Source organism: Sodiomyces alkalinus (assembly GCF_003711515.1).
Source record: "Sodiomyces alkalinus F11 unplaced genomic scaffold SODALscaffold_5, whole genome shotgun sequence".
NCBI classification, from domain to species: domain Eukaryota; kingdom Fungi; phylum Ascomycota; class Sordariomycetes; order Glomerellales; family Plectosphaerellaceae; genus Sodiomyces; species Sodiomyces alkalinus.
Window position 1 is genome coordinate 1,642,373 of NW_021167083.1, and position 17,955 is coordinate 1,660,327.

The 17,955-nt window shown below is 52.6% G+C and overlaps 9 protein-coding genes across 9 annotated transcripts; 3 read left to right on the forward strand and 6 right to left on the reverse strand.

Moving 5' to 3' along the window:
• Positions 1-8: 8 nt before the first annotated feature.
• Positions 9-3,435, reverse strand: SODALDRAFT_344619 (GPI ethanolamine phosphate transferase; the record flags this gene model as incomplete). The annotated part of the gene is made up of 9 exons (XM_028613169.1): positions 3,065-3,435; positions 2,906-2,950; positions 2,512-2,803; positions 2,299-2,426; positions 1,821-2,191; positions 1,519-1,748; positions 1,198-1,466; positions 663-1,117; positions 9-583 (listed from the first exon to the last, which is right to left on the reverse strand). Exons 1-9 carry the CDS (start codon positions 3,274-3,276, stop codon positions 9-11), a joined length of 2,577 nt encoding a protein of 858 aa, XP_028466618.1. The 5' UTR covers positions 3,277-3,435.
• A 308-nt stretch (positions 3,436-3,743) lies between these two features.
• On the reverse strand, positions 3,744-4,883 carry SODALDRAFT_333440 (hypothetical protein). The gene is made up of 3 exons (XM_028611970.1): positions 4,414-4,883; positions 4,288-4,341; positions 3,744-4,217 (listed from the first exon to the last, which is right to left on the reverse strand). The coding sequence occupies exons 1-3, from the start codon at positions 4,592-4,594 to the stop codon at positions 4,087-4,089; spliced, it is 366 nt and encodes a 121-aa protein (XP_028466619.1). The 5' UTR covers positions 4,595-4,883; the 3' UTR covers positions 3,744-4,086.
• Positions 4,884-5,481: 598 nt separating this feature from the next.
• SODALDRAFT_333441 (MIZ zinc finger protein) lies at positions 5,482-8,434 on the forward strand. Its single transcript, XM_028611971.1, has 7 exons — positions 5,482-6,048; positions 6,342-6,572; positions 6,636-6,707; positions 6,781-7,091; positions 7,162-7,267; positions 7,340-7,565; positions 7,631-8,434. Exons 1-7 carry the CDS (start codon positions 5,898-5,900, stop codon positions 8,046-8,048), a joined length of 1,515 nt encoding a protein of 504 aa, XP_028466620.1. The 5' UTR covers positions 5,482-5,897; the 3' UTR covers positions 8,049-8,434.
• A 236-nt stretch (positions 8,435-8,670) lies between these two features.
• Positions 8,671-10,186, forward strand: SODALDRAFT_333442 (transport protein particle component). Its single transcript, XM_028611972.1, has 4 exons — positions 8,671-9,210; positions 9,380-9,497; positions 9,582-9,671; positions 9,741-10,186. Exons 1-4 carry the CDS (start codon positions 8,822-8,824, stop codon positions 9,876-9,878), a joined length of 735 nt encoding a protein of 244 aa, XP_028466621.1. The 5' UTR covers positions 8,671-8,821; the 3' UTR covers positions 9,879-10,186.
• Positions 10,187-10,340: 154 nt separating this feature from the next.
• On the reverse strand, positions 10,341-11,742 carry SODALDRAFT_340085 (malate dehydrogenase; the record flags this gene model as incomplete). Its single annotated transcript, XM_028612914.1, has 7 exons — positions 10,341-10,481; positions 10,546-10,690; positions 10,752-11,214; positions 11,302-11,389; positions 11,460-11,570; positions 11,633-11,664; positions 11,730-11,742. The coding sequence occupies 7 exons, from the start codon at positions 11,740-11,742 to the stop codon at positions 10,341-10,343; spliced, it is 993 nt and encodes a 330-aa protein (XP_028466622.1).
• SODALDRAFT_311860 (hypothetical protein) lies at positions 11,647-12,093 on the reverse strand (the record flags this gene model as incomplete). The annotated part of the gene is made up of 2 exons (XM_028609182.1): positions 11,647-11,804; positions 11,956-12,093. Coding segments are annotated over 2 exons (217 nt in total), but the record flags the coding sequence as incomplete, so codon positions are not given.
• Positions 12,094-13,096: 1,003 nt separating this feature from the next.
• On the reverse strand, positions 13,097-13,926 carry SODALDRAFT_277202 (60S ribosomal protein L28; the record flags this gene model as incomplete). The annotated part of the gene is made up of 5 exons (XM_028608048.1): positions 13,097-13,274; positions 13,392-13,516; positions 13,623-13,646; positions 13,716-13,813; positions 13,875-13,926. 5 exons carry the CDS (start codon positions 13,924-13,926, stop codon positions 13,097-13,099), a joined length of 477 nt encoding a protein of 158 aa, XP_028466624.1.
• Positions 13,927-14,266: 340 nt separating this feature from the next.
• SODALDRAFT_333445 (hypothetical protein) lies at positions 14,267-15,261 on the forward strand. The gene has a single exon (XM_028611973.1). The coding sequence runs from the start codon at positions 14,460-14,462 to the stop codon at positions 14,844-14,846; it is 387 nt and encodes a 128-aa protein (XP_028466625.1). The 5' UTR covers positions 14,267-14,459; the 3' UTR covers positions 14,847-15,261.
• On the reverse strand, positions 15,152-17,145 carry SODALDRAFT_333447 (fatty acid hydroxylase superfamily protein). The gene is made up of 3 exons (XM_028611974.1): positions 16,527-17,145; positions 15,850-16,431; positions 15,152-15,741 (listed from the first exon to the last, which is right to left on the reverse strand). Exons 1-3 carry the CDS (start codon positions 16,778-16,780, stop codon positions 15,537-15,539), a joined length of 1,041 nt encoding a protein of 346 aa, XP_028466626.1. The 5' UTR covers positions 16,781-17,145; the 3' UTR covers positions 15,152-15,536.
• Positions 17,146-17,955: the final 810 nt, after the last annotated feature.

Sequence of the window (17,955 nt, forward strand, 5' to 3'; positions counted from 1 at the left end):
GACGCCAGTCAACCCGATGCTCCCATGCTGAACAACCCGCCAGCTAGGAAAATATTCACGATCAAGTGCTGCCCAACATTCCACGCCATGCAATACAGGTACTTGGGTGAGAAGACCGTCCAGACGAAGAGGTGGGTGCGCAGAACGGTGCAGGCGGCCATGATGGCGGCGACGCTGCAGGTGGCAAAAAGGGTGAGGTTGGCAGCATGTTGCAGGAAGCGATGATGGCCTGACACGTCGCGTCGTGATTTGAGCAGAAGCAGGTTGGTGGCTGACGTCCAGTAGACCGGGCCAGCCCAGTTGCTGATGAAGGTGAGGATGCCGACGATTACCACGTTGAAGCCCGAGACGCCGTTGTAAGCGCTTGAAAGGTCCACGGAGGAGATGGCATTTGTGCCCCCTGAGGCAAAGAAGGACATGTGTTGTAGCATGATGGACGAGACGGAAATGGAGGGGATATCGAGATCCAAAGAGGCGAGAAAGTAGAACTGCAGCTGAAAGAGGAGGAAGAGTGGAATATTAGTTACTCGGGACTGGGTCACGGCCAGCAAGGTGTAGAGGTGATGTAGCAGCTCGACTAGGTCTACTGCCATTAGTTCTAATCGTGCCCTTAACATACGGAGTGGGTGTATAGGTAAAGGAGGGCAAAAGCTTTTGCTTACCAGTACGTTTGGCCTGCCCGCGCCTCGTGATCGCATGGTACAGTCCATAAGCAGCGGTTATGCCCAGACCAGCCAAAAGCACGCGAGCGTGGGAGAGGAGAGATAGTCCTTCGGTAGCCACCTTCAGGCTTCTCAAGACACCAATTACTAATTCGGGAGAGTCTTCGTATGTGAAAGCGAGCTTGAACGTGATCCCGGAGAGGCCAAGGAAGGTGACGAGAACCGTTGACGAGCCAGGCGGCATGCCCACCAGCCGCTTGTGAATAAGGAAACAGATGTTGAGATACGTCGCACCAACCAGAGCCCATAGCAATAGGGGGTTGGTGGCCAGAAACGTTGTGACTATATCGGGCTTGCCAGCATGTTTTTGACCTGTCTGATTCCAGCCGCGGATGAGTCGCGTAGCGAAGATTGCCGCCGTAAACTGCACCGTCCGGGCAATGCGCGAGCCCACCCTGAGTTGGGACACAAGTCAGTAGGGGAAGATAACCGCAGGTAGTCTAAGTTTAGTCTGGACGACGGATATGGGCCGCACCTCTGGGCTCGGGTAATGGCAAGCGACGCAAGCCACGCAGACGTCGCCCAGTACCAAAAATGGTGCTCTTCCTCCACATAGCTGCTGGCAAACATCATAACGCTATAAGCCGAGGCCAAGGCGAGGGATGGCATTCGTGTCATAGTAGAGGTCTGAAGCAGCGTTGCCATCAGGAAGGCCGCAAGGGCTAACGCCTGTCCGAGGGCCAGCCGGGACATGTCGTAGTTACTTGCCATACTGCTCAGCAAGTCCTGAGCTCTGCTTAGCCACTTCGTAGGGTTAGCGCATCAAGGCCAACAGTTACACGTAGTTCCCACCAACCTTGGACATCGCCGACACCCATGAGTCAAGCGAGCCGTTGTACTCGTGCAGAGCTAATCTTTGAGAGTCGACAGCCTTCCATTCGCAGGCTAACGCTTGGACATCATCCTTGGGGAGGACACAATTGTCTTGTCCTGGATCCGAGTCCATAATACCTGCACCGAAAGTCGCAATCACAATGTTGAGGATCTGCCGAGCGTTGCGTAGGAGCAACTGAATCTGGTCGTTTGCTAGGTTGCCGCGTCAATACAATGGCACCCAATAGGCAAAGAAGAGGAAAAGGGGGGGTTCCCGAGGCGTACTGTTTGGCCAGAGCGGGAGAAAGTTGACGATGAGAGCCCCTAGGTTGTTTCGCGGCACGGGGAAGCCTAGCAAAGCTGCCAAGGTCGGGGCTATGTCAGATTGTTCCACCTTGGTGTAGTAATCGAAGTCCTCTCGATATGCAGAGGGCGAAGGCAGGCCGCGAGATATGGCCTCTAATTTAGGAGAAACGAAAACAAGAGCTGGCGATGTCTCTCCAGGTGACGAAGCGCCGTGGTTCCCTGCATCGTTCATTCCGTGATCGCCGCAGAACACCAGGAGAGTCGAGGCGAGATGTTCACGGGTTACCATGGCTTCGTAGACTTGCCGAACCATTTCGTCCATTTCTCGCTGCTTTGGGAACATGTTCGGGCTGAGGCGGTGTGACGGAGAGTCAGAGTCAGAGTCAGTCAGTCGATCCAACCATGTCCATTACACCGAATGAATAGAAAAATAGCCCGCAACAAAATCTAGGCGAACCTTCGAGGGCCAGCTTTGTGACCAATGTGATCGAGACCCAGGTAGTGCAGCACCATCGTGTTCCAGTCATCTCTCTTCAGCTCTTCGGGAAGATGTCTGGTGACATTGTTGTCTACTTCTGTGTAGTCCTAGGGGATCGTCAGCATGTTGAGCTAAAGTGAAGAAAGCATGTAGCCCATGAGACAACCGCGAACGAACCAGCCCATGCCTTACCGAAACAAAGAAGCTGGACGTGCCATCGGCCCGGTCGAACGTCTCCGGGAAGAGCTTGAGCCATGTGTCGTCTCCGTACATGAGAAGCTTGCCCGAGTCTTTGGCCTTCATCTGGGAGAGCCAGGTATCCTGGGCTGACAGGGTAGAAGACGTATCCGCTTCGTCGAAGTTGAGGATGACATCGAGGAACGATGGGATGGACCCCGTCGTAATGGCCTTGATGCGGGGCATCGTGATGGTCGGCGACCGGGCATTGGCAGTAAAGGGGAGAGCATGGCCGCGGCGAATCAGTCTGAAATCTTGTTAGTCGGACTGTCATGGGGGTTTGAGTCTAGGGGTAGGAGAATAACCGCCCCTGGGCTGGGTAGGACAAGGGAAAGGGGTATGGACATACTCTTGGGTGAAGGTAAACCCGCTATTATTAGAATATACGAAGTCGCTAGAGTAAAACCCCAGTCGCAATGTTAGCAGGTTGCGTCTTGTCTTGACTAGGGCCCAATTATCTGACAATAACGGCCTTGTAAATTGGTTCCGACGTGTGTTGCCCCGTTACCTTCTCAAAGCATCGACCACCATGAAGACCAGTCTGTCAAAATGGGCTACCGGAGGTGGCCCATATTCAAGCGGTTCGAACTGGGCCAGGCCAGGAAGGAAAGGCTTGTATGGAAAGAATCCCGTGGCGAAGATGAGAATGGAAATGGGAACCAAGACATTTGAAACTGTAAGGAGGAGCCCGTAGTGACGGGAGCCATAAGAATTGAGCATGGTCCGATGGACAGGCCCATGAAATTAATGGGGAGGGAGTGGAAGAAAAGAAGCGAAAGGCCAGTCCGGACGTACACAGACGCCGGTGGTTTAGCAGGAAGAGGACCCCAGTCTAGATTGATGTGATGCAAAACCACCACGGCGACCTGTATCGTCGAGATGAACACGTAACGTCTCTATTCCGTAATTACTTGCAGCATATTCATGGAGCGCAAGTTCGCATTTCAAGGTACGGATACAACGTACAGTCTGAAGTAAGGTAAGGCACGGAGTACGTCGTACGAAGTACGAGGTACGGATACCCGCTCGTCCGTACCACGGTGCGCTAATTGCACCGGCTGATTGGCTGATTATCGCAGCACCGGGGCATTGGACCAGACACAAGGGTGTCGCCTCCGCGATGTTGGTACACGTGACTGCGTCCGACTCGCACTGTTTATTATCAATCCTCGCAGTTGCCATGCGACTATACTGAGTATAACGTTGTTGATCCGATTAAGGGGACGAACTCATCTCTATCGATGCCCCTCACCTCTTCTTACCGTTGCTTTTCCCACGTTCGTCTATTTCCTACTCAACGATACTGCCATCACAATCTCGCTCTGAGCATATTGAAGATTTTGAAAGGACTCGAGAATCATCGGCCTGGGGGAGGGGGTATGACCCAGTTGAATGGTGACTGGTTTGAAAAAAGCAATACCGGTAGTTCTTAAGCTTGCCTGCAGAGTATGATAAGGTACTGAGTAAAGTCAAGTCCCAAACCGAACCTCGTAGCTGCGAAACGTGTACGCACACCGCCGCTTCCCTCCCTCAAGACCTCTTCTTCCCCTTCCGGTCCGTATACTTCGGGAAGACAATCTTGGATTTCCCACGCTTCTTCTTCTCGACCCTCCCAGTCCCCTTTGACTTGGTCGACCTACTGGTATTATCGACTTCCATTTCTCGGAGGTGGTCAGCACAAATAGCTGGGGGAAGTGAGTGACAATGGACGAGGCAGTTTAGCCAACTTACTAGAATCTCCCAGGGCCTCAACATCTTGCGTCTCGCCTTCGTTTGGGTGAATGCCTGAAAAGTATATTAACGTCTGAGTAGTTACTAGCGAGCAATTTCTTCATAAGGAGTAGCGCTAGTGCATACCATTCTCAGCGTCCTCGATCATCTTGATATCGGATTCTTTCTGCGGCTTTTCTTTTGCGACTAATTCTTGCAGCTTGGCAGACAAGCGTTCGGCTCTTGCCGCCTCGACGGGACCAAAGACATTCTTCTTGAGTCTCTGGTTGTTTGCTTTCCTGGAGCTGGCCCTCGCACTCTTGGCCATGTTGAAGTATATGTGAGGGGAGGGATGAAAGTTAAGAGGTGAAGAGTCAGGGTGCCCTCGTTTCCAACCTTGCCAGGGTGATAAGGTCAAGCTGCTTGAGAGACTGAAGAGACGGGCTAAAGTGAGGGCGGCGATAACGTCGTCTCGATCGAACAATCAGGACGCTACCGTTATCCTAAAGGGCAATATATGACCTTTATGCTTCTAGACGTTTGAATAGCTTTTGACGAGGAGAAAAAATCAAGAAGGAGAGAGCTTGACGATAAGTACCATGCTACGGTCATGAGCAAGGCGATGCGATTCTCGATGAAAATTCAGGGTCTCGTTTGAATGTGACAGTGCCCCACGAGCTATCTTATCTTATCGGCGACTTGTCCTACCTGAGCAGCCTGGGTCTTTCACTACGCCCACCCCTGTGTGGAATAAGGGAAAATGGGTTCGTACTCAGTACTGAGAATCGACGACAACGGGGCCAAGTGACTAATTAATCCATAAGTAATCGTAAAAGTAACAGCAAATGATGCGAATAATGTAGCTAATGGGTCTAAGATCTGGAGTACAAAAGGAAAAAGAAAAGAACATATTGCGGATTCTGGTGGCTTCTGAAGGAACTCGAGCCACGATATACGTCTCCAACGGTTACCTAATTTATCGACACTTATGCTTAATAAGCGGGACCATATACGTACTCCTTAAGGTACTTACCGAAGGTAAGGTACCTTACCTTAGGCACGGAGTAATTACCCTGACGTGCACGTTTTTCTTCCTACGAACTTCTGACGGGACTCGCAAGGCACGAAAAAGAGATGCCCCACAGTGGCTAGACCAACGGGGAAAGCAAGTACGAGTACGAGCACCTCTCTCCCACTCCCAGACAACCTACCTTAGGTATATAGAGCCTGGCCAACTCCGCTTCAAACAAACTAAAAGTTGGGCTTGAAGGCTTCAAAACGGTCCACGGAGTAATAGAAGAACTTACCGTTCTCAAGTCTCTCTCGCCTGCCGCACGTCGCTCCCCTGCTCCCGGGTCCGGGTCCGACGTTCTGATACCTGCGATCCCCCGACCTCAGACTTCGCGCCCACCCCACCCCATCGCCCGACGACAAAATCCACCTTGCCCACGACGACCGACTCGATCGAGTTAGGATATCCATCGCATCAATACACGAGGCGCGCCTTTGGGCTCCGTCTGGTCGGTGGCTCTGGCTGCTCCCAGGTCGCCGTTGCGCCAGTCCGGCCATCGCATAGAGCGAGACGGAAATTCTCAATACTTCTCGCGGGCACCCTTGATGAGGTTCTCGCCATGCCTGACATACCTCGGGGCGATGTCGCCTCGTTGCTTAAGATAGTGCAGAGTAATACTCTGCTGAACCGCCAGCTGTCCACCATCTGTCAACTGAACGGGCTGACCTCCAGCGGGGTCAAAGCCAACCTTCAGGGACGCATCGTCAATCGTGAGTATTCCCCGGCGCCCTTGCTCCTCTTCCCTGCCCTCCGACTCGGTTCTGCCCTATCTCATCCGGGTCGTCCCGCACCAAAGGAAGCGATAATCATTGCGCTCTTCAAGCCCGGCGAGGGACGGTCTTTTTGCAACTTGGTCTGAGACGTTGTTTTGGGCTGTCCCAGATGCCTTCTTGAACAACCCGATTGGCATCCTGCGTTCTCCTTCCGTGCCTCACTCGTTCTATCCTCAGCCTGCCAGAATGTCTACCCTGGGCCGAACGCTGACCTTCTCCCTCCATCCTAGTGATACAAGAAACCGTCAACGCCCGAGACCTCACCCGCTTCCGCCAGATTGAGCAGAGCATCAAGACCATCCGAGCCAACGGCACTGCATCGCCCGCAAAGTCCGCACAAGCCTACACCCAGACTATGCCTTCACATTCCCACAGACAACAAGCGCCCTATTACGGCCTGCCCAGCCCAGGGATCCATGGCAGCAGCGCTAATGGCTATCGTGGCACCCCCTCACAGCTGAGTATGATACCTTCCTCGTAGTCTGCAGTCTACGTACTCCCTGAGCGACCCTAACGCATGCAAGGTCTACAATTTAAGCCGAGTCCCTTCTACGAAGTTTTGCAGCCCTCTATCGGACCGGTTCTTGTCTGCGAACGTATGCCCTCCCTCCGCCCCTTCCCTCGTCCGTTCCCTCCCGGCTGTTCGTCAGCTGCTGACTTACGCTCAAGCCATGCAGCAGCATCGGAACGTGGTGACCATCAGGATAAGGGCCAGCGAGCACCCTTTGCTTCAGCAAGCTTCCCTTGATACGTCTTTACGAGCCATGGTCTTCTGTGCTGGGAGCAAGGACGGCGTCCAGGAGATTGCCTTTCCTCACCAGTCCGAGATTAAGGTCAACGGCGGCGAAATCAAAGCGAACCTGCGAGGTTTAAAGAACAAGCCTGGATCGACGAGACCCGTGGACATCACAAATGCATTGAGGCCACGGCCTACTAACTACGACAACACCGTCGAACTCATTTATGCATTAACCAAACAGGTTAGGTCCCTTTCCAACATGACGTTTCGGGGGAGTGATGGGGGAAATGTGCTGATGCAAGTTGCCACAGCCCTTCTATGTTGCGGTCTACTTTTGCAAAATAACATCCGTACAGGATTTGGTGACAAGGATCAAATCGGGCAAGAGAATCCCCAAAGCCTCTGTCATCCAGGAGAGTAAGCACTGGCTTCCTACACTCGTCCCCCCCCCCCCTTCTCCCCAGACATTGGCGCTAAAGAACGGCCCAGTCACGAATAAGGCAGCAGACGCCGACATCGTCACAACATCCCAGGTGCTGTCGCTGAAATGTCCTTTATCCTATATGCGGCTGGAATTGCCTTGCCGCTCCCTCATCTGCAGCCACATCCAATGTTTCGATGCTACATCATACCTCCAACTGCAAGAGCAGGGTCCGCAGTGGCTATGTCCCATCTGCAACAAGAGTGCGACCTTTGAGACATTGGCAGTCGACGAGTGAGTTCCCACCGGTGGGCAACCTCCGCGATTCTTGTCTACTGAATGCTGACCTCCCCCGGTAGGTACGTCAAGGAGATTTTGACGAACACCTCGTCAGACTTGGATCAGGTGACGATCGAGCCAGACGCGAAATGGCGAGTACCGACAGCACAGAACGGATCAGCAGGCTCCAGGAGTAGAAGCAACAGATTTGAAGACGACGACGACGACGACGACGACGACGATCTAGAAATATCCGAGGTCAACGTCGTTGGAGGCCGTAAGATGGAGACGCCGAGTCGGTCGCTGTATGGCAGCGCGACGCCCACGACGCAGGGGGGGTCAAGTTTACCCCGGGGGTTAGGTTCTACCAGCGGCAAGAGACCAGCGCAGGTTGTCGTTGATTTGACTCTCGACTCGGACGACGAGGACGGGCCACCACCTACCAAGAAGCATCACACGGCACCATCAACGCATTCCATGCATCCACGCTATTACTAAGGCAGGTAGCTTCGTGTTGTCGAAATTGTGGTAAGGGCTCGGGTGAGGTTGCTGGTGGCTACCCAAGCGAGTTTACACGGTACTTTTGAGCTATTGCCGTCTCGGCGATTTTTCTCCCATTGTTCTTTTGAGACGGAGAGATTGGCTAGGGATGGACGGGAAGTGCATAGGCGTTGTGGACAGAGATGTATGTATCACCAACTCGTCAGGGTTCTCCAGAGAGATTCAGCGCGGGAGTTGTGGCTTTGGTTATTTCTGGCTTGGAGAATGAGGGCGCTGTTGGCTTTAGTGCAAAGGATTGCAAGTCCCCATCCCATATCTACAGGCATTGCAGCGATCCTGTCGCTTTGCGTATTCGGAGGAATTCAAAATGCATATGAACTGACTATTCCTCGGGTGCTATGATGTTGACAGTGTCAACCCTTGGTCGGAGTAACAGTGCCTGGTAATTTAAGGTATCTCTCAGCAACCTAAAGCTAGGTACCTTAAGGTACCCAGACTGTCATGTTGGTACGAAGTAACTTCGTAGCTTGGGTAGAAATACTTACGTCTGATTGGACAACGCAGCTCTAAAGACGTCCTCACCCCTGGTCCCTGCTGGCGACTTGTTCAGACCTGACCCAACAACCAACCCCATGAGATCCGTCATGATTCCACGACTTTCCTCCAACATTTAAGAGACAAACGATGCTTTAAACTCGTCACACTCTGGCCTTTCGATTTGATAGTAGCTGCCTCACGAACATTCCCTCCCGACCAAGCTCGCCCCAACCATGTCCTTCGAGACCGTGATGCCCCCGTACAATGCGGCGGATCCGAACGCATCCTTCCTAAGCTCCTCCTGCCTCGACTTCCTCCTCATTGAGCTCGTCCCGCTCGCCTACCGCGTCACCCGAGAGCTCGACGACGCGTCCGCCGCCTCTGCAACAGACGCCGCTCTGCTAGAACCCACATCCGCACCGGCCGATGCAGCATCGTCGGCTGCGAGCCAACAAGAAGGCGGCGGCGGCGGCGCGCCGTCGAGCGTGGTCGGGGCCGGGGCCGGGAGCGGGAGTGTCGCGCCAAGTATGAGCCGCAAGATGGATGAAGATGAGGAGAGGGACGCTGTGTTCTACAGGCTGGAGAGGCTGGGCTACCGGGTCGGTCAGGGGCTTGTGGAAAGGTAAGGATCGACTTTCTTTATCTCTGGTTTCTAGGCTCTTGTTCTGCCGCTGCCCGCTACGTCACTCTTGCTGCTGGTCGGCAGGAGCACATTGGCGTGGTGATAGTCTCCCGTGAAGGGCTGGCTTCAGGGAACCGTGGGCTGACGCAGAACCCTTCACTGGGAACAGGTTCTCCCGCGACCGGCCTAGATTTAATGACAATCTCGACGTGATCAAGTTTCTCTGCAAGGACCTCTGGTTTTTGGTGTTTCGGAAACAAGTCGACAACCTCAAGACGAATCATAGGGTACGTTCGGTGTACTGGGCTGGTGAAGAGGGGACGGCGACAGCGAGCAAGTAACTGACGATAGACCACTTGCTTCGATTTTAGGGGGTCTATGTTCTAACGGACAACAACTTCAAACCATTCAGCAGGATGAGCACAGACGTAGGAGGACAGGCAGTCATCCGAGCACAGCCGGTACAGAATCCCCCGAATCCCCCCGTCTTCGACTAGCCCTTCTTCCCGCTGACCGTCCCCCTCCCCTAGTTCCTCTGGTTCCCTTGCGGTATCCTGCGTGGAGCTCTTGCGGCAATGGGCGTCGATGCCACGGTCCAGGCAGAGTCCCACGAGCTGCCATCTGCTGTATTCCAAATTAAGACCTTGGCTAAGCAGCCATCTCATTGACAATGGCACTGTTGTACCGACTTCCACAAGGGCTCTCCTCATAAGGACACGGCGACCACTCTGCGAAATGGCGTCACGGCAATATGAACGCCAGAAGACGAGCTCCAAGTCGAGCACACAATCTGTGTTCAGAAGATTCCTATCATTTCTTTCTCATATCCGGTGCCCTCGCGGCTAAGGTGCTGCTTCAAAGAGGGAAAACAGGGAACTGCCAATTTTCCAACAAGCGCACTATGCCCATCACGCCATTTTCGTCCCCTACACGGCCTCTGTCATACTGGTGGATGTCTCATCAACGAACCTACAGCCTAGACGTGAGGTAAAGAAACGTAATCAGCAACCGGCTCTCTTCCTAGTTCATATTATGTCTAGGTGTGGGCTACACGAGAAGGCTACAAAGAAACCTCTGAGCTTCCCCAAGCAGCACCGCAAATTACTCTAAAGATTCTAGGGGAGGGGGAATCACTTTTGAGGGGGGTTGTGAGCAAAGTCGACGCCCTTCTTGATGTTGTCCTTCAGACCGCGAACGGCAACCTCAAGCAGCGCCTTTTCCTTCTCGGTGATGTCGCCGAGAACATCGATGGCCTTCTCGACTCCGTTGGGCTAGATTGGGGGGGTAGCGGTTAGCGTCGATCTACTGGTGGGGAGGTGTTGGCACTCGACTTACTCCGAGCTCGATGGGGACGGAAAAGAAGTCGACGCCCGTCTTCTTGGCAATCTCCTCGCCTCCAGGAACGCCGGGCAGGTAGACGTAGCTTGGCTCAATAAGTCCCTTCTCTCCCTTCACGGCCTTCAGGACCTTCTCGGCGAAGCTATACATTATTCGTCAGCACAGAGTGAGACAGATGTATGCGCATATGTCGCACTACGTACCGGAAGCCAGCATAAGCCATGGAAAGCGTGGCAGAGCCGGCACCATCCTTAGCCTTGACAACCTCATCGCCACCGAACTGGACCCGCTTGACCAAGGCCTCGTACTTGTCGTCGGGGATGGTGACAGACGGGGAGACCTGGCTGAACAGAGGAATGATGGTTTCGCCCGAGTGGCCACCCACAACAGGGACAGTCAGTTCCTGGGGGGACGACTTGCCGGTGATTTCGGCGACGAAGCTCTCCGCTCGGACAATGTCGAGGGTAGTAACACCGAAAAGACGCCTGGGGTCGAAGACGCCCTTGGCCTTGAGGACCTCGGCGGAGATGGGGACGGTGGAGTTGACGGGGTTGGAAATGACGAGGATGAAGGCCTTGGGGGCAACCTCAGCAGCAACTTCGATGAGACCCTTGACGATGCCGGCGTTGATGTTGAAGAGGTCATCACGGGTCATGCCGGGCTTGCCTGTTGGGGACACCGTTTAGAACAAAGCAGCAAAAAAAAAAAAAAAAAAAAAAAAAGTGAGAGCAGATGGGACCGGGGACGACATACGGGGAATCCCAGCAGGGATGACAATGATGTCGGCATCCTTGAAAGCGGCCTTGGCACCGTCATCCTTGGGCAGATAGCCTGTGGTTTTCTGATTATTCTGTCAGTATTGGCGAGATTTCATCGGAGCACAGACAGAATGGTTGGACCTGATCACATACAGCGGGGGATGAGACATGGGAAAGGTCGGCAGCAACTCCAGGAGTGTTGACGACATCGTAGAGGGCAAGCTCGTCGATTAGGGGGGAGAGCTTGAGGAGGAGGGACAGTGGCTAAAAAGCACAGGTGAGCCAATTTGACACGGTTGAGAGTGGTTCTTGGAACACCAGCGCACCTGTCCAATGCCGCCAGCGGCGCCAGCAACAACTATGGCGAGGTCAGTAAGCAGGGGATTTGGCAGAGTCAAAGGGTTCTATTGTTTGAACACTTACCAGCTTTGACCATTTTGTTGATTAAGTTTGTTAATGAGTTGGTATGTTGACGCGTTGGGGATTCTGATGAGCCACCTATCCGTAGGAAATTCCAGCAATTAGCGGGGTAGCTCAAAGAGTAACGCGAAGATAAAGTTGGAAGTTCATGAATGAAGAGGAGATGTTACCCTTAAAAGGATAAGTTAAATAAATAAAAATTGAACCAAGGAGACGAGAATAATCTTACTGAGATGCGATTCTTCTGGTGCTTATTTTCAGTCTTTGAGGCAGCAGTTGGTAGATAAAATCTTGAGAGCGAAAGGAAGGTTCAGCGACAATAGGGTCAGAATTGAAGACTCCTTGGAGGGGGAGCTCCGGGCGGGGTCTGCGGGGCTAATTATTACCTCTTACGTAGGTAGTACGAAGTACGAAGTCGTTGGTACGCCAAACTGTGACTGGACCTGAACTGACCAGGACTAGCGGGGGAATGGGGAAGGTGGTTAAAGGAATCGACCCGAATCAATATGTCCCATTCTCACTCTCACATGTATAACCAATTTTGTCATACCTCTTAATCTTCATTAGATCCCGTCATATCCCGATGGTCCCTAGATCCGGACGCTTACGATCTTACGTGGAGAAGACAAGTCGGTCGGAAGGTTGAGGCCCTGAGGGTGCCTGGTTTCCGGGATTTCCACGTTTTGCCCAGCATGACCAGTCCAGCACAAGAGCCGTACCCCAGAATCAGGAGCATGTACGCGGTTCTCTTTACCTCGGCGTTCATGGGTGAATTACATACTTCCGTACTACTCCGGCCCCGCGTCAACCGTCCGTGACGCGATGCCACTAAATACTAGTTACCTCTTGAAGGGCAAGATGCAAACATGAATCAAAAATAGTTCATATTAACGCCCACCCGCATACCTTAACCCCCGAACAAGCATGACCAGAAGACTTGCTGCACTCAAAACATGGTCTAAAACTCCTCGACTACTGCCAGACCGAAATATAGGCCAATCAAAGGGAGCGATATGTCACAGGCTGCCAGCGCAGAAGCCAGACTTCCCAACCTCCCTAGCCAAGATGTAGAATGATGCACACGAGGAATTCGGGATAGGGTTCCACTGTCCCGAGGGGTTCGGTACTGCGTCGGACACTGCATCTCTAGTGGTTCGAGGACATAAAGAAGAATGCGAAAATGTGTTCAACATCGATTGTGGCCAACGCCGGTTGCGCGTCCCGTAGGAAAGAAAGTGATGTCCCATTCGTTAAGGTATGGCCGAATGCCCGGATCATTTCTTCGTGGCTAACTTATGAGGAAACCCACCCCATTTCATGCCAGTTTTCCGTCCGAAGCTCCTTTTGGTTATCATGTCCATACATCCCCATTACACCTCCTCAGCAGCCGCGGCCTTCTTCGCCTTGTTGCCGCGGAGCTTGCGCTCGGGCTCGGGCTTCACGGGCCTCTCGGCGCGGCGGAGGGCACTGACGCGCTCGACAGCGGCCTGGCGGAGATCGCTGCGGTAGCTGCGGCGAGCGGCCAGGTTGGCAACGGCCTTGTAGGTCCTAAAGGGCAGATAGATATCCCGTTAACACGGCCCCGCTGTCGAGAGAAGGGAATTCAAGCGGCCCCAGCCACCTGCTGCCGCTGAATACTAGAGTCTAGAGGGCGGGAGAACTCACTTCCTGGTCGAGGTTCCGCTGCCGAAAGTGACGACGTTCAGACCCTCGGCGGGCTGCTGTGCCTTCTGCACCTTCTTGCTGATCACCTGGATAGCGCCCTTCTCGCCAGACTGAACACCAATGGCCTAAACCGACGAGTAATATCCCATGTCAGTCTTGCTGTCGCAGTCATAGCATCGTCCTTGCGGTCTCGGAAGAAAAGTTCGATTTCTGCGTGGGGAATGAAGGTACCTTGTCATGAGCAAAGCCGGCGTGCTGGAGATCTAACATTAGCACTCAATATCACCGCAAACGGGAGCAAAAAAAAAAAAAAAAGAAACATACCTTCCTGGAGTGCACGTTCTTCAGGTTCAGGGGATCGCGGGAGAAGTTGGCGGTCTTGCCCAGACTCCTGCGCTTCACGAGGAAGGCATTGTTGGTGCCTGCCAGTCGTTCCTATTAGTCGGCATTATTCCTGAGATCGATCTCGGGTAAGTCACTCACTAACAATCCCCCAGACAAGGTCCTGGGATACGTTCGGGAGTTCGGCGGCCATTGTGATAGATAGTGCACGATCAACGGCGGTTACCAAAAGACAGTCCCAAGAGCTTGAAGTTGGAAATATTCTGTGTCGGTATCTTGTGTGTGGCAGCTCGTCGCTTAACCATCTGCATCGGGACTAGCGCCGTGCGAGCTGTGATAGCGAGACACACCGTTATCCGACAACGTATGTAGTTTTCCCTGACACGGTGGCTTATTGCGACAGCCAACGGACCAGGGACTGACTGACTGGTCCGCAACATCCGTCATCCCCGAATATCTGCCACGCCTCTGACCAGCCCGTCGTCGCCCAACCTATGCCGTCGAGGATGGGCTCCTAGCAACCCCTCCAAGATATCCCAGCCGTATCCGATTTACAATACATTTCTTCGGTGGCCTCAGGTCGCTTACCCGCATGCCTTGCGCCAGGGTCGACTGCTCTCTCCATCAGACCCCGGAGAACGGCATCTAATTCATTCTCCCGCACTCGTTAGACGATAATCTGACGCCATAATTCGAAGCCACTACTGGCAAACCACGACATCAACCATGGCATACATTCTCTTCAGCGTTTCCATTGTCCTCCTTCTCACCGTCACCACTCTCTTTTTCACCCGCGCCTTTTGGTGGCACCGTGTCTCCGATCTCCCGATCCCGGGCCGCGACTACATCTACTCTCGCCTGCCGTCTACGTTTGGCGGCGACATCGAAGCCGGCCTTTCGAGCACCACCTTCGATTTGAACACCAACCTCGAAGCCGGCGACAGCCGTGCTGGCTTGGACGATGCGAGCAAGGCCGAGATCCTCAAGATCATGAAGAAACGTCGCATGAAGTTTGACGAAGCCCGGAGGGTCTACATACAGAATCGATTCAAGGCAAATGGCATTGGCCCCGACGGTCGCCCGACAGACCCGAAGGCGGTCACTTTTAGTTAACAAAGCTATTTTGATGCGTTCAACTCCCCGTGGTCACTAGGGTTAACCTGAAAGACCGAGAGGCAACCCCAGTTGGCACATTCTCGGAGTTGTCCTGTACATTGGCCGAGCGGGCCAGCAACAAGCCGCTGACTTCACTCTCCCCGGGATGCGGAGGCATGAGTACGGTGGTATACTGTAGTGAGCTTATGAGTACGATAAAAAGACTGTTGTCTTAATCGAAATGGGGGGGTTCCGTCTTGCTATTTATAAATCGAAGTCAACGGTTTCAATCCCCATCAGTCACTTGAGAAATACTCCACGGATGGTCATTTCGCATGTGCGTATTAATTAAGGCTTGCTAAGCCTATGCCTATCAGTCAGTCCTATCTAGTGCAGGATTCTGCTGATGTACATGAAAGTCTCTGATGCCCAACGACCTTCGTCCATCTCCCAAAGTCTCCGAAGATGTAATGGGGATCGCATCTAGTCCCTACGATGCCACCGGGCGTGTATCTTCGTGTCAGACCGTAACTCCTTGTCCATGCATGAGAAAAATTATGGGCTCTTGTATCCCAATATGTACAATGGGAGCCGTGAGAAAACCAAATATTACAACTCTGTAAGTCGCCTCGGAAACTGGAGGAGCAAATAGGGCCCTCGTTGTTTCACTAGTCGAAGCATCTCAGTCGCCGTGGAGAAGAGATGAACTCAGTTGTTCTTCTTACTGCCTTGGGTGAGGTAAGCGCGGTCGTCTTCGCCTTCGACTTGCACGCGGATCTTCTCCATCTCCTTGATCCCGGATTTCCAGGTCGTCTCAGACATTTTGGTCTCCTTATTGAACCATTCGGGGTCGGGCTTGCGGTAACTACCACCGAGACGGTCCCAGAGAGTGGTAAACTGGCCGTAGTTGTAGCTGTGATGCTGTTAGTCTCTACAAAGCCGAATGCAGGGTATACCAAAATTGAAATTGAAACCCCCAGTGACGCGCCGCAAGGCCAACTGGATTGAGGGAAATACGCACTTGAAGTACAGATGGTGCGCCGTGTGGCACGCAGAGCCATTGATGACGGGATTGTTGGCGAGGTATTCGCCGTCATGGATCAGAATGGACCAGAAGTTGACCGAGATGAACAAGGCGATGTAGGCCAGTTTGTGCAGAGGGAAGAGCAGAGGATAGATGTGGTAAGGGAGCGACTGAGCGAAGCCATCCAACGGGTGGAATGCATGGCTGGCGTAGGGAGTGGGCATAATCCACTTGTGGTGAGGCTTGTGGAGGTGCTTGTAGACAAGAGGATGATGAAGGCCTCGATGAATCCAGTAGATGCAGAAATCGGTGAAGCAGATGAACAGAGGAATCTGTGCGAAGTCATACCAGCGGCCAGGGCCGTCTTCGGTGGTGTCGTAGAGTTTGGCATATCCTCGAATATCAACAAGGAACAGAAGCATGGTCAAGAGGGCCATTGTCGGCATGGCGAAGGTAGCCTGCTTGATCTCGAGCCGGATCTGGTTCTTGAGGAATCGGGGATGCTTGAGCGTGGCCTTGTCAAAAATGAAGAAGAACGAGAGTGTGGCGAAGACGAAGTACAACAAGAACCCCAGAATACTGGACAAGACACGCGCACACAAAGGTCAGCATCTGACCCATTATGGGGGGCGGTAGTTATCCGAGCAAGCACTGCCAGGTTTTGGAAAGCTTACAGGGTGACGAAGTAGAGGGTGATGGCCTGACGATAGATATTGTCTCTGGGCCATGCGCTCATGTACGCGGCCTCGGATGGCTCAAGGTGGAGATAGTGGGTTGCAGGCTTGTATTGCCATCCCGAGAAGGTTCCCGTAGTGGCATTTGCAAAACCATCGCGCGCAAGGTCGTACGGAGCCGGATGCGCTGGCATGAGCCAGGCATAAATGTGGTCGGCAACGTAGGTGTCGATGATCTCAAGTGCGATATCCATGGCGACGGTTTGTTCAACAGCTGTTAGTGGCGTTAGGAGATCCTGAGGTCTTTTGTCAGGAAAATCAAGTGAGAGTGAAGTGCAGTGTTGCTCTAAGCATTGCGCGCGATAGAGAGGAAGAAGAATAAAGAAAAAAGAGCTTGGGAGTTAGAGGGGAATAGAGGGGAAGAAAAAATTATTCGGTCACGGCAGGCAAGTAGGGAAAGCACGACGCGGGTTATTATTTGGAAGGGACTAATAGAAGAGAAAAAAATAAAAGGGGCAGGTGGAGTTTCCCGGCGTTAAGGCAGGAAGGGGACAGTCGTACCTATTGAATAGAAGGTAGTTACGTACCTGCTGATCAGGGTCCTCGGTTCTCACTCGACTTGAGGTTGATATATTAAGGAGGGAAACGAAGACAACAAAAAGAAGAATTCCAAAGGCAAAGCCTAATTAATAGCAAGGTGTATACTGGGCGCGTTGTGCTTTATATAGAGTAGACTCAATGGATAAGGTAGAAAAGGACGTTAGGTAGACTATCCGTATGTATGGGTACAGTGCCTGGAACACGTACCTTCCTCATGCGAGATATACTCACAATATTCCGCCTGTACCTTAACCTGGGACGGTGTATGGCCTGATGCGAACCAGTACCGGCCCGAGAGCACTATAGGTAGCTGTTGGTAGTCTAGAGTATTGGTCAACACGGACCTGCGCGCTTCCTGAATTGAGGTTGCTCATTCGCTTAGAAGCCGTCTCAGTAATTAGTATCCCCGGAAAATCGGAACGTTGTATACCACCCTCTTTTGGGGTGATGTCACGTCTTTTCGTATTCGGGTTAAAGTCAATCTCCGTTGATTCTTCCGTCTGTATGTCCGTAACAGTCCGTTGTATTATGTACCTTACCTTAAAAACCATGGTGTCTCTTTATGTCTTGATTCTTGGTTCCCTCTGGCTACGTTTAGCAGCAAACCCGTGATGTGCATGCATCAGTTATATCAGGCACATCAGTCATTGTTACCTAGACTATTGCTCTACTGTTATACATGGATATGGTCATAAAAACCACTGAATGTCTCAATAGGTAGCTTCCTATATACTACTACCTCAGCCAAATGAGTCTCGCAACCATCACTCGTGGAGAAATTGACACACGCACACCACTCGTACTGAGAACAATTGGGGTATATAAGGTA